The sequence below is a fragment of the Panthera tigris genome, chromosome A1 (genome assembly GCF_018350195.1).
Source record: "Panthera tigris isolate Pti1 chromosome A1, P.tigris_Pti1_mat1.1, whole genome shotgun sequence".
Classification (NCBI taxonomy): Eukaryota; Metazoa; Chordata; class Mammalia; order Carnivora; family Felidae; genus Panthera; species Panthera tigris.
In genome coordinates, this window is record NC_056660.1 from 115,778,513 (window position 1) to 115,795,589 (window position 17,077).

Genomic DNA, 17,077 nt, shown 5'->3' on the forward strand with positions numbered 1-17,077 from the left:
AAGACAGAGAAGAGTCAGAGTCATCATTCCAAACTCCAATTATATTTATGTCATTTAAAAAATTAGGCCATTGGGGTACTTGGGGTGGCTCCGCTGGTTAAGACTCTTGATTTCTGCTTAGGTAATGATCTCACGGTTCATGAGATCAAGCCCCACATCAGGCTCCATAATGACAGTGCAGAGCCTGCTTGGGATTATCTCTCTCTTTCTCTCTGCCCCTCCCCTGCTCACTCTCTCTCCTTCAAAATAAATAAATAGACATTTTTTAAAAAATTATACCATTAGGTGCCTGGGTAACTCAGTTGGTTGAGTACCTGACTCTTTTTTTCTTTTTTTTTAATTTTTTTTTTTAACGTTTTTATTTATTTTTGAGACAGAGAGAGACAGAGCATGAACGGGGGAGGGGCAGAGAGAGAGGGAGACACAGAATCGGAAGCAGGCTCCAGGCTCTGAGCTATCAGCCCAGAGCCTGACGTGGGGCTCAAACTCATGGACCGCGAGATCGTGACCTGAGCTGAAGTCGGCCGCTTAACCGACTGAGCCACCCAGGTGCCCCGAGAATCTGACTCTTGATTTCGGCTTGGGTCTTGATCCCAGAATTGTGGGACAGAGGTCTGTGCTGGGCGTGGAGCCTGTGTGATGCTCTCTCACTCTCTCGTTCTCTCGCTCTCTCTCTCCCTCTGCCCCTCTCACACGATCTCTTCCTAAAATAAAAATTTTTTAATTATGCTTTTGTACTTTTCTAACAACATACACTATACTATGTATACATTGTATTTGACAGAGAAAGAGTGTGAGCAGGGAAGGAGGAGAGGGTAAGGGGAGTGAGAGAAATTTTAAGCTGGTTCCATGCTCAGCACAGAGCCCCATGTGGGGCTCAATCCCACAACCCTGGGATCATAACCTGAGCTGAAATCAAGAGTTCAATGCTCAACTGACTGAACCACCCAGGTGCCCCTCGGCCATCTTCTTGAAAAAGTTATTACCAAAAAAATTTTTTTAAATAGACATAAATAACATGGTTACTCTATCATACTAAAGCCACCATTTTATGTTTTCTCTTAAATAGAATCAGCTTCACTGGTCTATACTAATCACCATCAGGATAAATTGGTGATTATTCCTCCAAGACCCTGATCTATCATCTATGCAAAGAAAAACTAAAAATCCATGCAAGATTATCATATTATGAGTCTGTTATGAAAATATTTTCCAATCAATCCCAGTAAAACAATTACAGCCAGAAGAATGGCGCACCATGTGGGTATTAACTTGTAAACATGGAGTTTTAAGAAGAAAAAGACAATAAAACTATCTTCCCAAAAAGATAGTAATTTCCTTTACCCTTCCAGTAAGTAAAGAGAACTCCCTATCGAAGGAACATGAGGGCAGGGTTATAGTACTCCCACCTCTGCTGCATAAAAGGAAAGGCTCAATGGGGCGCCTGGGTGGCGCAGTCGGCTAAGCGTCCGACTTCAGCCAGGTCACGATCTCGCGGTCCGTGAGTTCGAGCCCCGCGTCAGGCTCTGGGCTGATGGCTCGGAGCCTGGAGCCTGTTTCCGATTCTGTGTCTCCCTCTCTCTCTGCCCCTCCCCCGTTCATGCTATGTCTCTCTCTGTCCCAAAAATAAATAAAAAGTTGAAAAAAAAAAAAAAAAGGAAAGGCTCAGCAAGTGAGCCCACTAAACTGCTTGACAATGCAGCACAGCGTAAGAGAGTTTATCAGGAGCTAAACAAATTCTAAGTAAGCTTTCAACTCATAAATAAAGACAGAAGGAGAAAATCTGCAGAAGGTAAACGTAAACAGTAAGAACAGACATGGATGAAAAGGAGTCTAGAAAATACTAATGAAAATGGGTTCTCATAGGAGAGAAGATGAATCAGACAAGTACCTATATAATTAAAAAGGGTTATCCACAGTGTCATCTGTATACATTGCTGGCAGAGAGTGAGGAGACATACAAATTCGACCAATTTAAGAGCTTTGGTCAAAAACTCAAACTACACACTCAGACGCAAAACAGTCTTACTCCTTCTAAGATGAAAACATGCTTAATGGAAACAGCCTGGCCTTTATATGCTGACTTATGTATAAACTGTGCGTCCCCAACTATATAGTAAGGTATTTTAGGGCAAAAATTTAATGATGACGATAAGTACATAGGATTAAGACAAAACAGGTTGAACTGACAAGAAATGCTAGGGCCCAGAAAAAAACACTGTCGATCTGAAAGGAGAAGCAACAGCTACTCCTTAGGCAGAACTACTTAGTGCTCTGAATCTATAGCAAGCTTTCCAAGTAATAGGAAACCCTATTTGTAAGTACTTCAGCTGGCAATAGCTTATATGTCCAAATTACCACTCTATGCTATGAAACTAATGAAATCATTAGGGAGAACAAGGAAAAAGGACTTAATTTAAGACTGAGGAATCAGAAAATGATTCTTTGGATAAGGAGCCCTAAGCTAAGATCTTAAAAACTAATATATAGAACTGGTAATAACTGCAGGAGGAGAAAGCTCCCCAGGGGGGTAAACTAGTTTTTGCAAAGAAAGTAGAAACAAAGAAAGCACAGCAAGTTCTAAAAACAGAATATTCCTGAATGGGTGGAGTATACAGTGTAAGAAAAGGCAAAGGAAATGAGGGAGATAATAGAAATAAACAGGAGTCCTTTCACAAAAAAGCCTTCAAAGTATGTTAACAAGTGTGAACTTTATCCTAAGAACAATGATGGGCTTTACACAGAAAAGTAACAGAACCACATTTTCTAACGTTTTACAAAGGTCATTCTAGTTTAAAAGTAGGGGGAAAAATTCCAGAAAGAAATACCACCTAATAGAGAAAACAGGAAAGAAGTAATTTTCAGAAATACTAAGAATTTTCTGGAATTGATAAAGGCTCTTAATCCTCAGATTCAGGAAACCCAACTTAAACCAAGTAGGATTAAGAAAAAAAATTAAAAGGTGGGGGAGTGGCGCCTGGGAGGCTCTGTCAGTTAAGAGTCTGACTCCTGATTTCGGCTCAGGTAATGATCTCACAGTTTGAGAGATCGAGCCCCGCACTGGGCTCTGTGACAACAGTATGGAGTCCGCTTGGGATTCTCTCTCTCCCCATCCCCCACCCCCCTGCCTCAAAATAAATACACTTAAAAAAATAAATAAAAAGACTAACCCCACACCTAAACATATCCCAAAGAAACTACAAAGCATGAAGACAAAGAGAATATTAAAAGGAACCAGTGGGAAAAAAAAAAAGAAACAACTAAGCTGACAGATGACTTCTCAACAGCAACAATGGAAGCCAGAGTCAGTGGAATACTTTAAAAGACCTGGGAAATTCTTTCATATATAAAGCAAAATTAAACCTATCCTCTGAACTATGTATACAGTAATAATGAGCACTTATAATACCCAGACAGTGGTCTCTAAACACCACTGTCCACTAAACTGAAAGACTAAGGAGAAATTGGGAAGTATCATCATAGAGGGAGATTTGACATCTCTCAATAACTAACTGAATAATCAGGAAAAAAAAAATCAGTAAGAAACATAGAGAATTTGAACACTACAATTAACAACAATGTATGTGTTGGGGCATCTGGATGGCTCAGCCTATTGAGCATTCAACTCCTGATTTCAGCTCAGGTCATGATCCCAGGGTCATGGGATCAAGCCCTGTGACAGGCTCCTTGCTGAGCATGGAACCTGTTTAAGATTCTCTCTCTCTCCCTCTGCCCCTCTCCCCAGCTCATGCTCACTTGTTCTCCTTCTGTCTAAAATAAAGAAAGAAAATTAAAAACAAAACAAAAAAAACAACGTATGTGTGCATTAGTGCACATGTGGGCACATGTATATGCATTCGTTTCAGGCTGAAGTAACAAAACTATGCAAGTATGGCAGTGCAGAATACAGCATTGCTTCAGGGGAGAGAACAGAGTGTGTAGTAGATGATACCATTAAAAATACAAATTAGAGCAATATTGGAAAGCATACTAAATGTAGAGGTAGGGATCATGCAATAATTAAATGCTGAGGTAATAAGGAACCTACAATGATTAAGAGAAGTGGAAAACAAGAAGGTGGGAAATATAAACTACAGGTGGAAAGATAAATTGTAAAGTGATGAAAAACAGTATATACAGCATAATTCCTCTCTATTTTTAAAAAGTGTATGCACGTGTGTATGAATGGGTTTATAAAATAAAGTTTGGAATGATACCCACGAAACTCCAGGGGTGACATCTGCAGGTGTGTTGGCTAGAGGGGAAAGCAGTATTTTCACTTAATCGTGTTTTATTTTTTGACCTTTTTTCTTTCATAGTACACTTAATAATGCTTTTATAATATAAAAAGCATGCAAAATAAAAAATTAAAAAGAAAAAAGACACAATAAAATGTTCTAGGGAAGAACCTAGAGTTTAACCCCACTAGTTTTTCCTAGCTGTAATTAGCATTTCAAATGGGTACCAGCGAGCCAGCTATTCTAGTTCCGTTACCTGACACTTGTCAGGACACTCTACCAGTAACGAGAAACTCCAAAAAAGGTAACTTTGGGGGAAAAAATTTCTTAATACTCTTCAAAACTGAACAGTATGCTAAAATCATCATCTGTGGCAATTTTACCCTTAATATTCTTTTTAATTACAAAAGTTAACACAGGGATGCCTGGGTGGCTCAGTTGGTTAAGCTTTCGACTTCACCTGAAGTCATCATCTCATGGTCTGTGAGTTCAACCTCGCATCAGGCTTTCTGCTGTCAGCACAGAGCCCACTTTGGCCTCTGTCCCCCTCTCTCTCTGTCTCTCCCCTGCTCATGCACTCTCTCAAAAATAAATATTAAAAAAAAAAAAAAAGTTAACACATACGTGTTAAAATTTATCCAACACAAAGATTATAAGAAAAAATAATTTCATGCCCATATCCATCTAAATTAATTTCCTTAGGGGAACCAGTGTTAATTTAATGTATATACTGACATCATTTTTGCCATTCATATACAGATCTTATTTTTTGTGTTTTCATAAAAAGAGAATTATATACACATTACTTTCTATCTGGCTACTTATTCATCAGGATCATTTTTAGATGTATTTACCTAGTGCTACAAAAACAGATTTTTGGTTATCTAACATGAAATAGTTTTAACTGGAGTTTTTAAAGTTATTTTGTTTGAAAACAGAAGATATAAAATTCAATCTAGAACAGCTGGGCTAACAAAAATGACAAATAGGACATAATAACAACCTAGTTACTGAAGGATAAGGATTTTTTTGTCCTTATTTGTTTACATGCTTATTTACTATTTTTTCAATACACTTTCTAAGCTACAAATTATCAAGTTTGTTTAAATTATGATCAGTAGTTAAACAAAAATAAACCTAAGTAACCTAAGACACTACACACTCACTCAGGCCATGCCAAACTGGTTCCCCTAAGAAATCCCCAGGAAGCTACAAGGGGTGTCTCACCAATTCCACAGAGAGCTGAGTCAGATTCTGAAATACTGCCTCAAATAGTACTCACACAAATTAGATAAAGTGACCTATGAAGTCATTGTAACCATCCCCATTTCAGGAAATCTTGGCCCCAAAGAAATAATAACCAGTCTCTTGCCCAGGCCAACTTTTACTATATACAGGATGGACCTTCCACTCAATCCCAAGAAGAGTATCTCATCAAAGGTTTTAATGTATACAGAAAATGTAGTAAAATTCAATTTTCCAAAAATTTAGTAAGTTACTCTTACCCATCATGTTTTTCCCTAGCTAAAAAAAAAAAAACAACTCGTTTTCCTCACTGCAGCACCATCATTCAGATAGTTATACCTAATCTATATTAAAGGAATTACAATATATAAAAAAGACCTATGTCGAGATCTTTTAAATACTATTATCATTACCTACTCTCATGCCTATCTACCACAATATGTGATGTTTAAATATACACCGTGTGTCTTACTTTGTTTTTAAGAACAGACATGTTCATTCAAAGGCAATGGAGAAAATACATTCATATTAAAAACATCCTATCTTCTTCAAAAGTCTCTACAGTTGCAACAAACCATTTTTCTGTCTTTCCTTTCCTTTCCTTTCTTTCATGGGGCACTGGGTGGGTGGGAGGAGGTGGGGGTGGAGGTCTTACACACTGCCATGACCGCTTCACTGCTCTAACACAATTCGAAAAAATGAAAACAATGGCAGGCATACATTTTCATTTAACATGACAAAGTTGAGGTATTTTTTTTCTTAAAATTTACTACTGTCAATATGGACTCAAAACTTACTTCCAATTCTTTAATTTTTTCTTCTGCTATTTTCTGTTTCTCTAACAGTTGATTGTGAATTACCTCCTTGGACTGAAGAATAAACCTACGAAACAAAAAAGTTGACAATTAAGCCACATGACCACTATAATCAAAATCAACAGCTACATACCACAAATATTAAACGAAGAAAATGAAAAGGATGATCTCCTAATTCAAGGACCAATAAAATACACTGCTATGTTCATGTGACATACTTGGGAAACCACCACAGGTTTAAGCTTTCTTGGCTGAGAAAGACTAAAGTTTAAAAGAAAATTCTGCTTTCTTGTCTAAGAAGGGAATTAGGCTTTAAGCAAGATTCATAAACAAATTTAAAAAATTAAAAGGGATAAAAATCTATCACAGGCTAAGAGAAAAGTTAAATAATAAAAATCCCCCATAATTTTATTTTTTCAATTGTCTGTATCAACTTTTCTCTAGATATTTAGTATTTGTATATTGGAGCTCCCCTTCCAATCTTTTTTAACTTTTTTGTAACAGCAGTAACTCATGACCTTTTAAAGTCACAATCAAGTACTGTGTTAGGATCAATGCATTAGTGTTTATATGAGTTCCTCAAACAAAAAGCACTGTATGAAGCCTAGTATCTTTTATTATTATTTCCAGAGTGTATAATACCTCTGAAAACAGCTCAAAAGGCACAAGTGGAAAATTTCAACTTTTTCCATTTTACAATCAAGCACATTATTTATAACTAATGAGAATGGAAATATGGGGAAGCTTTAAAAATTAGCATTGAATCTGTTTTGTACACTTATGTTCATAATTCTTGCTGTAGGGAAAGGAAGAATAAACTATTTTGTAGACTCAAAAAAGTGAAATGAATTATTTCCTTTCAACTCAAACCAAGGGTCCAACTAGGCTGTAACAGATTTCAATGAAAGATCACATTTAATTAAGCAGATGGTTTCTTCTCTTTGCATGAAACTTAGAGTTTAACAACAAAGAACATCATTTCTTTTTGTTGTTTTTATTAAAGTATAATTGACAAGCAATATTCTATTAATCTCATGTGTACAACACAGTGATTCAATATTTGTATATACTACAAACTGATTACCACAATAAATCTAGTTACCTCTCATTGTATTCCCCATGTTGTACATTATACAACCAAGACTTAGTTATTTTATATTTGTACCTCTCAATTCCCTATTTTATATTTGTACCTATATTTTATATTTGTACCTCTCAATCCCCTTCACCAATTTTGCCCCCCCCAGGCAGTTTCTACACTCCCCCCACCCCCCCGCCCAGATTCTCTGCATCTATGAGTTTGGGTTTTGTTTCTTTGTTCTGTTTTTCAGACTCCACTCATAGTGAAATTATTTGGTATTTGTCCTTCTCTATCTGACTTATTTCACTTAGCATAATACCCTCTAGGTGCACCCATGTTGTCATAAATGCCAATATTTCATTCGTTTTCATGGCTGAGTACTATTCTTGTGTGTGTGTGTGTGTGTGTGTGTGTGTGTGTGTGTGTGTGTGTGTGTTTTAATATGTCTGTTGACCATCTGGATGTCTTCTTTGGAAAAATGTCTATTCAGGTGCTCTGCCCATTTTTTAAGTGGATTGTTTGGTTTTTTTGTTGTTGTTATTGAGTTAACAGGAGTTCTTTATATATTTTGGATATAAACCCCTTATCAAACAGATGATTTGCAAATTTCTCCTCCCATTCAGTAAATTACTTTTTCATTATGTTGGATTCCTTTGTTGTACAGAACCTTTTTAGTTTAATGTAACCCCAACCATTTATTTTTGCTTTTATTACACCTGCCTTTGGAGTTCGACACTGCTCCCGCACACCTTGCCCCCCGCCCCCACAAAAATCATGAAGACGATACTAGATGCTTACTATGTTTTCTTCTAGGAGTTTTATTGGTTTCAAGTCTTACACTGAAGTTTTTAACCCATTTTAAGTTAATTTTTGTATATGATGTGCGATCACAGCTCAGTTTTCCCAATACCATTTATTGAAAATGACCCTCCTTTCCCTAATGTATATTGTTCCCTCCTTCACCATAAATTAATTGACCATATATGCATGAGTTTACTTCTGGGTTCTCTATCCTGTTTCACTGATCTGTACATCTGCTTTTAACAAAGAGACAACATATCAAGGCAGCAATATGCAGTTTTCTCTACCAACCTCAAAAAACAACAAAAAACAACAAAACCACCACTGTGTCTAGGGTAGGTTTTTACCAAGACAATCTATTATTATAAATATAAAACAAGTAAAAACAGACCAAAAATGGCAACTCTAGCGTTTTTTCCACACCTGGGGGAAAACTGCTTCCCTCCACCTCTTCTTTATGAGTGAATACATCTTGGCATATATAATACAATCTGGTAAATTTCTCTTTCATTTCACTAATAATTAACCTTGTTAATGTCCTGATGTGGACAGTCCAGATAATTTAACTGATTATCCTGGTCTTTAGTAACTTAATCCTTTATAAAAATCTTACTCATATAATCACTGCAAAGACAGCCCACTTCTACGTAAAACAAGGATTACTATATAATCCTTTGTGTCCAAAATATTACTATTAGTCCAAAAGACAGGTGTGCTGTTTCTGATGAGACTATGATTTATAGAATATTTCTTCTCAGTACTAATTATTTAGTACAGTATTTGAAGAGCAAAGTGTTTTACAACTGTATTAGCTCTCGGTGACACCATGTAAAAAGTATTATAAATCTAGGCCCAAAAGTCACAAAATTATGTCATTTCATGCACAATTTTACTAAAAGCCTTTTAGCCATGAAAATGATTTTCAGAATAAAATATAAATTTTTAAATAGCACTGATTGCTGTCCAGTGAGTGGTATTCTCAAATAATAGGTCATCAGACATTACCTTTATTAGTGTCTGGGAAATTTTCAAAGCTAAGATTAGAGATCAAGTCACTACTTATGTGGCCTTTAAAAATAAAGTATCTGAACAGATACTAAATCCCTTGAGCAGAAAATAAAGTTACTAGAAAGCGAGAACACATCAACAAAAACATGTTCTTCCATGGCCACACACCCCTTAGGTAGCTATAATGGACTGTGCCAACTTCAAAGACCAGAAAGATGTCACAGAAGCTGGCCAATTTACTATTAAGCCTAAAGACATCTCAGCCATGAAAGTTCTAAACGAGGAGTATTGAGTAAACTCAAATGTATTACCTCAATGAGTAGTTACATTGTAAAATTAAAACAAACAAAAACTTAAGGAAAACTTGGTTGAGTCCTTGATTTTTAAAAAAATACCAAAAATGGTATTAAAATTAAAAATGGTATTTAAATACCATGTATTTAAAAAATACATGGAGCGTGTGGGTGGCTCAGCCAATTGAACATCCAACTGTTGATAATAGATTAGGTCATCAGCCCAGGGCCATGGGATTGAGCCCCAGCCCCACCATCGGGCTCCACAGTGAGTATGGAGCTTGCTTGAGATTCTCTTTCTCTCTTTCTCTTTCTCTCCCTCTCTCTCTCTCCCCCTTCTGCCCCTCTCCCTGACTCACTCTAAAAATTTTTTTTAATTATTAAAATATAGAAAAAAATTAGGGGCACCTGGGTGGCTCAGTCAGTTAAGTGTCTGTCTCCTGATTTCAGCTCAGGTCATAACCTCACGATGTGAGAGCTCAAGCCCTGTTGTCAGGCCCCGTGCTAACAGTACAGAGCCTGGTGGGGATTCTCTGCCTCGTCTCTCTGCCGCATCCCTGCTTGTGCTCTTTCTCTCTCTCAAAATAAATAAACTTAAAAAAAATAAAAAATAAAACATTAAAAATAATTAGTAAAAAGTAAAAATTTTAAAAAGCCAAACATAAATCCAATGAAGCCTAGAAAGAACCCCAAGAAACATTTGGATTTCTGGAAAAACTCTCTAGAAAACACGTTATCTGTTGTTAAAAGGCACTGAATTATCAGATGCTATTTTGAAAACAGAACATATAATAATGTAATTATGAGTCATACATCAAAAATAAATATTAGGCACATAGTTTCTCAGAGTAGAGAATTTCACAGAGATCCTGCCTGATAGTTTATGGAAAGCCAAATGGTAGATAAAGGATTCTGCAGTTCAGAATGTGCCACAAAGGAAAAATAAACTATGAAGAGGCAAATTATTTTTATATGACAAATGCCATGCAAAGAATGTACTTACAATATTCAGGATTATATATTTTAATTTTTTTATGTTTATTTTTGAGAGAGAGAGAGAGAGACAGAGCGCTAGTGGGGGAGGGGCAGAGAGAGAGGGAGACACAGAATCCCAAGCAGGCTCTAGGTTCTGAGCTGTCAGCACAGAGCCTGACATGGGGGTCGAACTCATGAACTGTGAGATCACGACCTGAACCAAAGTTGGACACTTAACCGACTGAGCCACTCTGGAACCCCTGGGATTATATATTCTAAAGTGGAGTCATCACTTTGTAAAAGGCCTCTACATGAGAAATCAGTGCTATGTAGGCCTGCACTGTCAACTTTCAAGGACAAGTAGCCTAGTTCATTTCCTCATTTATAATTATACCAACTGAAGTACATAATTTTAATGATGACTTGTAGATTTGTTTTCTGAGAAACATCAGAGGTTATGTTCTGAACTGTCCTGCAGGTTGGTACATGACTTCCATTTTCTTATGACTCAGAATGAACCAAAAGTGTTGTTTACCTGCCCAAAATAAAATCCAAGATGAGTGGCGACGTTATCTTTTGGGTATATTTGCAAAGTATGCTCACCTGGACTCACTATTGAGAAACAAAAACATGCTCCTGATAATGTATTATGTTTGGGTGGGAAATTCTTAGAGGACATCTGAAAACACATTCTAATGGCATTTAGGGCATTCACAAATTAAGTGGCACAGGAAAGGCTGAATGAGCCTATCTTGCTTGTTTCCTTCCACTGGTGATGAAAACTACTACCATGTGCACACAAAGATCTATGTGAAAACAAATTTTCACTTCATAAGTTTTAGAAAGCAAGCAAGGACGAACCTAAATCAGTAAAGAAGCAATTTTAAAATCATGGGACATCCATATTGTATAATACTGAGCAAGTAGACACTTTTGTTACTTGGCACAATGCAGAACAGATACCCAGAACATTCTTCCTGATTAAAAACAAAGCAAAAAATTTTCTAAAATTTTGCTGAGTCAACACACATAAAACATTCCAGAGGCCCAAAATAAAGTGAAATCAAGAACTGTGAAAGTTATGCAAGTAGTAAATTTGTTTTCAACGTGAGAGTTTCTGCTGAATCCCAGAGACCTTAAGGATTCATACTGGCAAAGAAATAGGAGATAAAACCTAGAAACCAGGGACACCTGGGTCGCTCACCTGGTTAAGCATCTGACTCTTCCTTTCACCTCAGTTCATGATCTCATGGTTCCTGACATGGGAGCCCCTTGTTGAGCTCTGCACTGAAGGCATGGAGCCTGCTTGGAATTCTCTCACCCTCCCTCTCTGCTCCTTCCTTGATTGTGCTCGTGCTCTATTTCTCAAAATAAATAAACTTAAAACAAAATTGAGCCAACCTGGCTCAGTCGGTTAAGCATCCGACTTTGGCTCAGGTCATGATCTCATGGGTGAGTTCGAGCCCCACATCAGGCTCGGTGCTGACAGTTCTGAGCCTGGAGCTGCTTCAGATTCTGTGCCTCCCTCTCTCTCTGTGCCTCCCAGCTTGCACTCTGCCCCTCCCTCCCTCCCTCCCTCCCTCCCTCTCTCTCTCTCTCTCTCTCCCAAAAATAAACGTTTAACCAAAAAAAAAAAAAAACCCAAAAAAACAAAAAACTAGAAACCATCCAAAATGAGGATACTTTCAGGAGAATCCTCAGTTACGAGTCAGGTCCCTAAAGATTTCCACCTTCAGTCTAAGAGTGAAGAAACTTGCCTCTCAGCATAAAATAGAAGAAACTAGTCTGTCTATAACATAGTAGTAAATAAAGTGAATAAATAAAATGAAGACATAAAATGTCCCCTAAGCATGTATAACCACAGGAAGGGCAGTGGGGAGATGGGCAAAATGAGTGAAGAGTAGTGGGACGTACAGGCTTCCAGTTATGGAATGAGTAAGTCACAAGGATAAAAGGTACAGCATAGGGAATATAGTCAATGGTACTGTAATGGTATTGTATGGTGACAGACAGTAGCTATACTTGTGGTGAGCATTGCAGAACATACAGAGTTGTCAAATCACTTTGTTGTACACCTGAAATTAATTAACATTATTTTTCCTTTTTGTTTTGTTTTTTCAGTTTGAGAGAGAGAAAGAGAAAGCACAATACAAGCTGGGGAAAGGAGGAGAGGGAGAGGGAGAGGGAGAGGGAGAGGGAGACAGAGAGACAGAAAGAGAATCCCAAGCAGGCTCCAGGCTCAGCGCAGAGCCTAACACGCAACTCGATCCCACGACCCTGAGATCATGACTCTAGCTGAAATCAAAAGTCAGACACTTGGGGCATCTGGATGGCTCAGTCGATTAAGAGTCCAACTTAAACTCAGGTCATGATCTCATAGTTCGTATGTTCAAGCTCTGCACTGGGACCCTATGCTGCCAGCTTAGAGCCTGGAGCCTGCTTCAGATTCTTTGTCTCCCTCTCTCTCTCTGCCCCTCCCTTGCTCTTGCTTTTTTTCTCTCTTAAAAATAAATAAACATTAAAAAAAAAATAGGGGTGCCTGGTGGCTTAGTCAGTTAATCATCCGACTTCAGCTCAGGTCATGATCTCAGGATTCACAGGTTCAATCCCTGCATCAGGCTCTGTGCTGGCAGCTCAGAGCCTGGAACCTGCTTCAGATTCTGTGTCTCCCTCTATCTCTGCCCCTGCTCTGCTTGTGTTCTCTCTCTCTCAAAAATAAATAAACATGAAAAAAAAAAAAGTCAGACACTCAACCGAACGAGCTACCCAGGCTCACTGGGTTAAGTATCATGACCCAACTATGCAATCACAAAGAAATCCACCTTAAATAAAAAGACATGTATAGCTTAAAAGAAAAGGCATGATCATACCCACTAAGATGTAAATAATGAAAAAGACGGAAAACAGCAAATGTTGGAGAGGATATGGAGACACTGGAACCCTCATACATTGATGGTGGTAAGTACAATGGTGTAGCTGCTGTGGAAAACATTCTGACTGTTCTTCAAAAGGTTAAACATAGAGTTACATGTGACACAGCAATTCTACTCCTAGGAATATAGCCAAGAGAAATGAACACACACACATGTATGTAAATGTTCAAAGCAGATTATTCATGATAGTCAAAACTGGAAGCAATTCAAATACCCATCAAATGATGAATGGATAAATACAATATGGTATATTCATACAACAGAATATTACTCAGCAACAAAAAGGAATAATGTACTTATACAAGGCTTCACCTGGGATTAACCTTTAAAATATAATGCTGACAGGGTAAACATAATCTCTATTACTGTATGATTCCATTTACATGAAATGTGAACAGGCAGATCCATAAAGACACAAGACTGCTTACGACCGCAGGAAGAGAGGAATATGGGATAACTGCTAATGGAGTTAGAGATTCTTTTCATAGTGAAAGAGATGTTCTGGAATTAGTGTAAGTGACTACACAATTTCACAAATCTTCTAAAAACCAATGATTTGTGCGCTTTAAAATGTTTTTGAGGGGCGCCTGGGTGGCGCAGTCGGTTGAGCGTCCGACTTCAGCCAGGTCACGATCTCGCGGTCCGTGAGTTCGAGCCCCGCGTCAGGCTCTGGGCTGAGTTCGAGCCCCGCGTCAGGCTCTGGGCTGATGGCTCGGAGCCTGGAGCCTGTTTCCGATTCTGTGTCTCCCTCTCTCTCTGCCCCTCCCCCGTTCATGCTCTGTCTCTCTCTGTCCCAAAAATAAATAAAAAACGTTGAAAAAAAAAAAATTAAAAAAAAAAATAAAATGTTTTTGAAAGTCAATTTTATGTTACGTGAATTTTATCTTTAACAAAATAGCAAAAAGACTTAGACACTTCATACAGAAGAGGTAAAGATGACACCTAATAATATCAGGAGTTAGTAAAGAAATGCAAATTACACCCACAAGGAGAGGCTGTTGGAATGCCTAGGATTAACCACAACAAAAAAAACAATACCAAGCATTAATGAAGATGGAAAGCAACTGGAACTCTAATATTTAGATGGTTGGCAAAATAGTACAGCCGCTTTGGAAAAGAGCTGGGCAATTTCTTATAAACTTAAGCAATCGCTCACTATTCAACCCAGCAATCCCATTCCTAAGTTTATAAGCAAGAGAAATAAAAATATATGTCTATGCAAAACACACACACAAATATTCATGATTATTACATTCATAACTGCCAAAAACCAGAAACAACTCAATGTCCATCAACCAGTGAATAGACACAATGTGGTGCCGCCATACAAGGAAATGCTACTCAGCAATAAAAAGGAACAAACAAGTGATACACCTAACAACATCAAGAAATCTCAAAAGTTACGCCAAGCCAAAGAAGGACACACAAATGGTTATATACAGTATGCTTCCATCTAGGTATCATTCTAAAAAAGAGAAAATAAGAGGGAAAAACAAATCAACAGTCACCAGGTAGTAAGGGTGAAGAGAGAAGAATGAATAAGGAATGTTTTAAGGGGATGTAAATATTTCATCACTAGGCTGCGATGTTAATTACACAATCACATACATTTGTCAAAACGTATAGAACTGTGTGACTAAAAAGGGTAAATTTTAGGGCTGCCTGGGTGACTCAGTTGGTTAAGTGTCCAACTTCAGCGTAGGTCATGATCTCACGGTTCATAAGTTCGAGCCTGTGAGTTTGAGCCCAGTATCGGGCTCTATGCTAACAGCTCAGAACCTGGAGCCTGGAGCCTGCCTCAGATTCTTGGTCTCCCTCTCTCTCTCCGCCCCTCCCACTCTCGCACTCTGTCTCTCAAAAATAAACATTAAAAAGAATTCTTTTTTTAAAAAAAGGGTAAATTTTATTCTATGTAAACTATACTACAAAAATGAAAAATGAGGAAATGACTTTATTTCCAACAAAATGAAAATAATAGATTAATGCTAAAATGACATTAATGTAATATTTAAGAGTTCCAGGGGCATCTGGGTGGCTCAGTCGATTAAGCATCCTGCTTAGGCTCACGTCATGATCTCACAGTTTATGAGTTGGAGCCCTGCACCAGGCTCTGTGCTGACAGCTCAGAGCCTGGAGACTGCTTTGGATTCTAGGTCTCCCTCTCTCTCTCTGTCCCTCCCCTGCTCATGCTCTCTCTCCTCTCTCAAAAATAAACAAACTTTAAATAGACTCTCAAAGTGACTAAGGAAAGAACATCCATTTTTTTTAATTATGAAATAAAATCAGCAAGATGCATAATCAAGAATACCTGATAACAAAAAGAACCAAATTCTGGAAAATAAAAGTAACAAAAATAATTACAACTACAATAATTAGTTGAGATACATGAGATAAAAAGATGTAAAATGTTTCCATATGATTTTACTCATACCTATAATTTAAGAAACAAATGAGCAAAGGAAAAAAGAGAGAAAGACTCTTAACTACAGAGAACTGATAGTTACCAGAAGGGAGGGGGTGGGAGGATGGGTCAAACAGGTGATGAAGATTAAGGGCTGCATTTGTCATGATCAGCACTAGGTGACATATGGAATTGTTGAGTCACTATGTTGTACACCTGAAGCTCAGATAACACTGTATGTTAACTACACTGGAATTATAATTTAAAAATAAACAAAAATTAAAACATTACTATAAAATGTTAAAAAAAAGGTGTAAAATGTGCAGTCAAAAACATAAAACATGGTGGGGGAGGAGTAATAATTTTGAGCTCTACAACGGGGTCAAACTTAAGTTATTATTAACTTAAAATAGATTGTTTCAGGTATGTCATCGTATGTAAGCCACATAGTAACCACAAAGCAAAAATCTATAGTAAATATACAAAAATAAAGAGAAAGGAATATAAGCATACCACTAAAAAAAATCAGACCACAAAGGAAAAGAGCAAGAGAAGAAGCAAGGAACAGAAAACCAGAGGGGCACCTGGGTGGCTCACTGGGTTAAGCATCCTACTTTGGCTCAGGTCATGATCTCATGGTTTGTGAATCTGAGCCCTGCATTGGGCTCCCTGCAGTCAACATGGAGTCCACTTTGGATCCTCTGTCCCCTTCTTTCTCCACCCCCCACCAAAAATAAACATTAAAAAAAAAAAAAAAGAAAAGAAAACCATGAAAACAACAAATGGCAATAAGCACGCATCAATAATTAAATGAAAACAGACTAAATTCTCAAGTCAAAAGACATAGAGTAAACAAATAAAAAACACATACGACCCAGCTCTGTGCTGCCTACAAGATACTCCCTCTAGAGGCCTCTAGGTGGCTCACGGTTGAGCACCCGACTCGATTTTAGCTCAGGTCATGATCCCAGGGTCGTGGGATCAAGTCCTTCATCAGGCTCTGCACTGAACATGGAGTCTGCTTAAGATTTCTCTCCCTGTGTCCTTCTCCCCTGCTCATGCACGCACACTCTCTAAAATAGAATAGAATAGAATAGAACAGAACAAAACAAAATAAAATAAAAATAAAACAATTAAAAAAAACACACAAGATACTCCCTCTAAATGTAAAGACATATGCAAACCTAAAGTGAAAGGACACAGAAAGATATTCCCAGGCAAATGGAAACCACAAGAAAGCTGGAGCATTTATACTTACATCAGACAAAATAGACTTACAATAAAAAC

General features: G+C 37.7%; 1 protein-coding gene across 1 annotated transcript in view; it reads right to left on the bottom strand.

The window, feature by feature from the left end:
* Positions 1 to 17,077, bottom strand: part of PFDN1 (prefoldin subunit 1) — a 72,963-nt gene that overhangs the window by 28,425 nt on the left and 27,461 nt on the right. The window contains exon 3 of the mRNA XM_007077888.2: positions 6,281 to 6,365. Coding sequence (XP_007077950.1) covers positions 6,281 to 6,365 — 85 coding nt within the window. The remainder of the gene's footprint in view (positions 1 to 6,280; positions 6,366 to 17,077) is intronic.